At 44.1% G+C, this 7,753-nt stretch overlaps 1 protein-coding gene across 2 annotated transcripts; it reads left to right on the top strand.

The window, feature by feature from the left end:
• The first annotated feature begins 5,888 nt into the window (after positions 1-5,888).
• On the top strand, positions 5,889-6,898 carry LOC120642867 (protein PYRICULARIA ORYZAE RESISTANCE 21-like). Of its 2 annotated transcripts, XM_039919469.1 has the most exons (3): positions 5,889-6,022; positions 6,193-6,281; positions 6,358-6,898. In XM_039919469.1, exons 2-3 carry the CDS (start codon positions 6,197-6,199, stop codon positions 6,765-6,767), a joined length of 495 nt encoding a protein of 164 aa, XP_039775403.1. In that variant the 5' UTR covers positions 5,889-6,022; positions 6,193-6,196; the 3' UTR covers positions 6,768-6,898. The 2 variants fall into 2 exon arrangements, with proteins under 2 accessions (XP_039775403.1, XP_039775404.1); XM_039919470.1 differs by having other exon boundaries at positions 5,911-6,281.
• The last annotated feature ends 855 nt before the right edge of the window (positions 6,899-7,753 follow it).

Genomic DNA, 7,753 nt, shown 5'->3' with positions numbered 1-7,753 from the left:
CGTTGAATTATTTTGCAGGATAAAAACCGCCGCCACAACGACCACTGTCGGACGTGGCAAAACCAGTCAGACGGCCGGTTCATGAAACCAGTCGGAACAGTGCTCTAGTAGGTAGCTCATTGAAATTAACCTGATCCGATTGTCTCAATACCTGGTTGGCTGGTTTGGCCTCTAGCCATTCAAATGAGTTTGCAAATTTGTGCCATTTCACCACCAAAGTAGCATATAGTATGCTGCCTATTATCTCCTTCCAGAAGTGACGTGTATTCCGCAAGGACTGGTGCCAAACTACGTATTTGAAAGCTACTTGCGGCGTGCACCTGTAAACTCTATTCAGACTATGTCACGTACTTACATTACTGTGCATCGCATTTTGTTTCCACACCGTATACATCGAGTAACACTAAATATAATCTGGCTAGCATGTTGCAAAATAATCTTGTGGTAGATATGGGGAGTTCTTGGTTATATCAACAACCATATTCTGTTGCGTTTGATTTGGTTCAATATCATATTGGCTGGCGCATGCTCCTGATTTGTGAAATTTAGTGGTGAAGATAATTGAACATGGGAACATATTAGCCAATGCATTGCTCAACTAGGAGAAGTGAGTGCCATTGATGCTTTAAAAGTTTGTTTATTTTCTTTATCATTGATTGGAACGGCCTTTCCTTAGTTTTCTTCGTTAGCCCCTAGCTCTATTTATGCTTGGAATCTATTAGAGAAGAAATTTCTCAATCACTTTTATAGTTAGGATAATGAAGCAAAATTGACTAACTTGACATCAGTTATATTAGGCAAGATGGAGATGAATGTGTGCCTTATTATTTCAACAGATTCAAAGATAAAAAAATGTTGTTTTAGTTTGTCAATTTCGGATAAAGATTTAGCTGCCTTAGCTAATGGTTTACGTTCGGAAAAACTCAAAGACTACAATTAAGAGCCTTGGGATAAGAACACAAGTTCAAAAATACAAAAGACAATTATATAACTCATCGGTCTAATGTGCGTATCATTGATTGTAAATCCCATAGTTCATATTATGAGGATAAAGATGTGTATGTTTCTGAATTTATATGATCATCTAAAGCTAAGTCATAATCTTGTTCATCTCTAAGCTCATCTCTTAAGATCTGGCCACAACACGCTGTCGGTTACCAGAGGGGCCTGCACTCCCGAACATGTGGCTAGCTTTGCCTCCCCCCGCTAGATCCACCATTGGTGCTGCTGCTCGGGTCTAGCGCAGCCAGGTCCATTCCGCCATTCTCCGCCACAGCAACCCGACATAAAGGTGGGAGATGGATGCTAGCGGAGGAGCGTGGCGAGGCACTGGCTAGAGGAGTGTCTCCTTGTTCTCTAGCTCCAGAGCAGGCTCCTGCATAAGAGGTGACCCAGCTCCTCGCCCAGCTGCCCGCTCACATTCGACCATCTGTCTGTGGCGCTTCTCGAACTCTTGGATCTTGTCGTGCCTAAAATCATATTCTCATATTTTTCATCCCCTGAACACCATGACAGTGACCACACTTGAGGCAAGTGGCGGAGGCATGCAGCCGGAGCCAAGTAGCCCACACTGGTCTAGCAGGGCAGCCAAGAAGTGGCGGTGCAACATGACACAATTGCACTTGTCAAGAACATCATGTACTCGACAAAGCGAAGAGGTCAAATGGAAGACACATTTGGTAAGAACACTACGCTATTAGCTGATGGTAATGCAAAAGAGGTGTATCACCGAATGGTTAGCTAATACGGTACTTTTACATAATGAAAAAAGAATGAATAGTATGCATTGATTATATCGATATCAACAAAGCGTGATCTAAGGATCCATTCACCCTCCTGTGCATCGACCAAGTAATGGACTCAAGAGCTAGGTGTGCCCTCTATCTCCACAACTGTTACTTGAGCTATACATTGCCAAATGAGCCTAAAAGAGGAAAACCAAATAAGACTTGAGTTCAGAGCTTTTGCCTACACCAGTATATCCATTGAGTTCAAGAATATGGCAGCCACGAACCAATAAGTGATCCAACATTGTCTTTGAAGTGAGATCATAAAAAAAATGGTCCCCAAGCGCCACCACGGCCCTATCTCCGTGGCAGCCCGCGGCAGGGGAGAGGCGGCATGGAGGGGAGGGTCCCTGAGTGCCACTGCAGCCTTGTCCCTAAGCGTTGCCGCAGCCACATCCCCACACGCTGTGCGGCAGGGGAGGGGCAACAGGGGAAGGTAGGGGAGGAGAGGGCAAAGGTGGCAGGGGGAGCGAGGGGAGGGTAGGGGAAGCGGGGGAAGTGAGGGGCAGCAGTGGGGGGAGGTCGCGGTGGTGAGGGAAGAGGGAGGGGAGGGGGTGGTAGGGATGCGAGGGAGCTGCGGGGGAGAGAGAAGGAGATGGGAGACACGAAGAGCAGGGATATGAAAGGAAAAAAATAGGGTGATGGGTATTACTGTCGAATAGTAATAGGAATCTGCAGTGATAGTGGGAATCACTGCCGATTCATATTACGATCCGGGAGTGATGACTGTCAAACCTATCAGAATTGGGTCATAATAATACGAACCGGCCATGATATACTATTACCACCAGTTCGATTCGAACCAGCAGTGATGAGGGGTTTCGGATGAGTTATTCTATAGCAGTGCTTTAATTTAATTCAATGCTATAGTTTTGTTTTCTTTAGTAGGCTTCGGAAAGAAATTTGGTGTATGTCAAAGCATACATGGGCCACCCACTGGGTACACCACTGCAGCGTCAATTGAAAGCACGAGGCCAATCGTCAAGGTAAAAGATTCAGCGTGGAAGGGCCACCCTCCCTGTACCTAACAAATTTTTTTTCTACTCTAAAACATAGCATAAACAAAAAACAAAATAGATGTTCTGCATGCACGATCAGTGAACAGAAGGCATCAGAAAAGAAAAAGAAAAAAAAAGACCAAGATAGTGCTAGTCTGCAAGTGTGGTTGTTTTTGGAGGTTACCAGCTGCCTTTTGATGCAAGTTGAAGCTTACAACGTGATTAATTCATGTACACTACCCCATTCGTTACATCGATGTAGGTTTTTTGATCAATGCATAATACTTAGGTAGGTAAGGCGGCTTTCAGAAGCAACATGATCGTTGAATCTGAGTCACAAATGGTAGGTGTGGTGCGCTGTTGGCCGCCAGTGCGTAATATATATAATGGTGTAAATTTGCATGTCTTTCTCAACTTTAGCTACCCACCGAATTCATGTGGTAATTGTTTTGTAGTCTTATGATTGAGTGTGGTCATGCTTTTCCTAAAAGTTCCCTAGCCTTAAACATTCCGAGGTATAGTACATTTGTTGCGTGCAAGGAGGAAGTCACGAAAATGTAGGGGACTAACCATTTAGGAAAAGTTCAATTTACTCTCTCCAAATATAGCCAAAGTCTAAATAACCCCTGTAGCGAAAATGGCCTCTCATGCCATATTTCAATATATAATGTTTTGGTGATTGATATAGACAACACAACACTTGGACTAATATGATTGTTAAGATGACCATTCTCAGGCTTTTAGGTTCAAGTGATGATAAAGAAAAGATAGGCGTAGCTAGGCCCGAAGGGCCGCCCCTACGGTGGTTCCGCTTCGGTCCAAAGGACAAGAATTGAAGAGACCGTGAAGAAATCCAAGTCGAAAAGATCAAAATGAAGACAATTTGCTATCACCGGTTAAACCGATGATGAGCAAATTGCACTCATCGGTGCAATGAACACAGAAGCTGCGAGCTAGGGTTTGACACCGGATTAACCGGCGTTGGGTGTTTTACACTCGTCGGTGCATTGACTTGGAGCACACCAGAAACTTTGGTTTCACCGGTTGAACCGACATTAGGAAAGTTGAATACGTCGGTGCAATGGACCCAGAAGCTGAGGCATGGTCTATACACCGGATGAACCGACGATGGGGTCTTGGTGAACGTCAGTGCAGTTGTCCAGAGAGTTGTTTTTCAGAGTTCATAGGACAACTACACTCACCGGTTAAACCGACGCTACATCGGTTGATTGCATGTACACGTAACGGCTAGTTTCTGAGGCAGACAGTTTAGTATCACCGGTTGAACCGACGATGGCTATTGGAGGTGCGTCGGATTAACTGGTGTTAAGTGTTTTTCTGGCAGCTTTTGTCCAACGGCTATATTTGCTTGGGCTGCCTATATATACCCCCAAGGCCGGGTCATTTGAGGTTGCTGGAGACTATGGAAGCATAAAAGAGTTAAAGATCATCTCCAACCATCTTAGAGCTTCATTGTACATCATATAGGCTTAAGCACACTTGTGAGAGTGCTTAGTGCTTGATTAGGCTTAGTTCTTGAGAGAACTAGCTTGAGTGAAAGTCTTGCTACGGCAAGCATATGGTGTACTCATCGTGTGACCCTCCGACTTGGTGTGGAGAGACAACGACATTTTGTGCGGAGAAGGAGACCCCTCTTAGTGAGAAGCTCCAATAGTGAAGATGGTGCCATTGGTGACGCTTCGAGAGAGACGGTGGCGGTGGCCTTGTCTTGGTGACTTTGGGTCACTTAGCCTTTGCTTGCCGGGAGCCTCGGTGGCGAACGCAAGACGGTGATCAAGCGAAGAGACTTGGCATCACACTTGTTCGTGTTGGACAAGTGGCCGTGGACGTAGGGAGGGACTTGGTGTCCTAATCGAACCACGTTAAATCGTGTCTTGGTGTCTTCACGGGAGTTTGCATATTCTCTCCCTTACCTCTTTACTTACCGTATTACGTTTCCGCATTTACTCTATCTTGCGTGCCTCTACTTTCCTAGTTAGTTTGATTAGGATTGGCTATAGGTTGCAAGTCTTTTAGGGATAAGTAGAGAGTAGTATAGATAAACCTTAGTCATAACTGGCATGTGTAGGACATGTTAGATTTATCTCATGCAAATAGATTGAGCCCTAGGATAGAAAGCGATTAGCGACCCTATTCACCCCCTCCCTCTCTAGGGTCGGACACCCCGGTGATCCTTACAACCCCCTAAACTATAACTTGGTCCAATTTATCTCCTAAACTATACTCCAATTTATCTTGGATTCAAAATTTGTCCCAAAAAATAAGTCACTTTACCCTATTTAGAAAGTGCATGCGCATGTAAGAATCAATTACTGTCAAATATGGGTAATAAATAGGGGAAAATATGGTCATTTTACCTTCTTGTTAATGTGTTCTAAAATTTCTAGAATGACTTATATTTTAGGACGGAGGGAGTACCATTTAGTTCCTTCTACCCCATAATACAATTTGTTCTTTTTTGTTTCTCCATACACAAATTGAATTTTAATCTCAAATTTTGCAAGATGGTAGTAGACATCAGGATGCATATTAAAAAAACTGTTACAATTTTTTCAACATTATTTTTCATATAATTTTGAACTCCAACAATTAATTTCTCACTAAATATTCTAACCTATCACAATAATGATAAAACTATGACATATCGTTTTAACACGTGTTATGATATGTACTATCATCTTGCAAAATTTCAACTTATAACTCCACCTGTGCATGGAGAAATGAAAAAGATAAATTATATTAGGAGTAATTTGAACCAAAGGGCATAGTTTGGGGGTTAAATAAACCAAACGATAATTGAGGGGGTTATCCAGACTTTAGTTATAGTTAAGTGGAGTAATTTAGACTTTTTCCATTTAGGAAAAATCCTAGATGGACAGAAAAGTTTTAAGAAAAGGTTTCTTGGAACCATGCACCTTGTAGCTAGCCATGATGGTACAAATCCACTCCACCCACTAGGGATCATATATACCCTAGGGACCACCAACTAACTTTTTTGAAAGATAAAGACCAAGAAAATGATCAGTTTTAATTTTAGCTAGGATTGGAGCTATAATTCTATAAATAACACATGCGGACACATCACGCACCCCACCCCAAGTCAATCATCTCCTCTATATGATGAGACTCGCTCCCACTCGGTTTTCTACAACTTCACACCTTCACTAGGCTGCTCAGACACCAGCATTTCTTCAGGGTCGGCCTCGCCTTGTGGAGGTGAGCTCAAATAAGTTCATATCATTTTGTTTCTGAACTGGTTCAATTTTCTGGAAAAAAAAAAACCGAAAAGCAGGATGTAGCAATCCTGCAGAGATAGGTCACTTCACCTAGAGATTACTCCACGAGTTGGATCATACATTTGGATGTTCTGTTCAATTCTTGCACAGCTCAATGCTGACCACCATAATCATCACGCTTGACCTGGACTGCTGCCGCTGGAGGGAAGAGATCGAGAAGATCATATGCTGCTTCCAAGGTGCGTAGTAACTGACATCCAAAGGTTCCCTCGTGCATAGCTGATCGATCCTGTCCTGCTCACATCTCTCGTGCAGCCCGAACTGAATTCGTCTTCGACAAAGTGGAGTATGAGAAGGACAAGGTGATCCTGTCGGGGACCTTTGACGCCGACAAGCTCTGCTCCATGCTCCGGGGCTGCAAGGCCGGCTGTTTGATAAAGGAGATCGAGATCGTGGAGCCGGATTGCAAGCCCAAGTTCGAGACATCCTCGTGCAAGCTGATACCCCACCCGTGCCTGAACCCATGCCCGAACCCGTGCCCGCAGCCCGCATGCCCGACACCATGCCCCAGTCATCAGGGCCACTGCAGGCCGGTGGAAGAGTCGGCATGCCGGTGCCCGTCTCAGAAGGCGTGCCGCTGCCGCCGCTGCTGCCGTGACACCCCGTGCTCCCCAGTCGTCATCATCATCCAGGATAGACCTGACCTGCCCTGCGTCATCATGTAAACCGGCTCATCGTGCATGCCTACGCGCATCTTATTATGGTATCGTCGTCATCTCCGTGCCCGACGGGTTTATATCGTGGGTGAAACATACATGTGTATTTGTGATGTATATGAGATATATTTTCTGTCCTTTCTATTCTTTCTTATTTTGTTATTAATTCATAATAAGAGACGCGTTTTGCCAACCATATCTCCAACAACCCTCTCATCCGAGATACAGATTAATAATGTTAGTAAAAACACTACTCTCCTATGACTCCCCTCATGGGAGACATGGAAAGTTCGCGTCTCCTATGACATTACATCAAAGTAAATGTGTGTCCTATGTGAATTAACCTGCGTCTACTATAAGGCTGGCTTACATAGTAGTATCTTTCAAAGGCCATCACATCAACACATGGGCATCTGAGTCAATCAACGGGGCTGATTCCCAAGACATTTGCTTGGAACAGTGGTTGCATATGATGCCATATGCAGCTCGGCCATCCTTGCACAGTCGATGTGGTCATATCTGCCTACATTAGCTGCCAAATTTGGGATGGTTTCGACTGGATGGCCTCATCAACAGCCGTCCACTCAGGCAAGATGTCGAAGATAACGCCTCCGGGCGCTTATCAGCTCAAAAGTAAGGACGACATCGCTGATTCCCAACCCGGAAGACATCAAGTGAAAGTCCTTACCTAATGTTCATATAAATTTTTATATAATCCCGATTTGTTTTTAATTCACTCCCACAAGGAGTCGACCGATCTGCTAGATTCTATACACATGTTGTAACCACTAGGCTAGATATCCTTTTACCAATTAAATATTCTTAGGTCTCCGATCCGTACGTCTCCTGTCTTACCCGGTTTTAAAGGATGAAACCGAATGGATAGTATATACCCGGTTTTAAGGATGAAACCGAATGGATAGTATATGTGCACTAGGATCCATTTACCCACATATGTTGATGACACATGAGTACATCAAAGTTATTGTTCAAAG

The sequence above is a fragment of the Panicum virgatum genome, chromosome 7K (genome assembly GCF_016808335.1).
Source record: "Panicum virgatum strain AP13 chromosome 7K, P.virgatum_v5, whole genome shotgun sequence".
Classification (NCBI taxonomy): domain Eukaryota; kingdom Viridiplantae; phylum Streptophyta; class Magnoliopsida; order Poales; family Poaceae; genus Panicum; species Panicum virgatum.
The sequence above is the reverse complement of the archived record's forward strand: the minus strand, read 5'-3'. Positions and strand labels throughout refer to the sequence as shown.

Coding starts and splice junctions, on each gene's coding strand:
- LOC120642867 (XM_039919469.1), top strand. CDS start 6,197: ATGCTGACCACCATAATCATCACGCTTGACCTGGACTGCTGCCGCTGG. Junction 6,282..6,357: donor GATCATATGCTGCTTCCAAG/GTGCGTAGTAAC, acceptor TCTCTCGTGCAG/CCCGAACTGAATTCGTCTTC.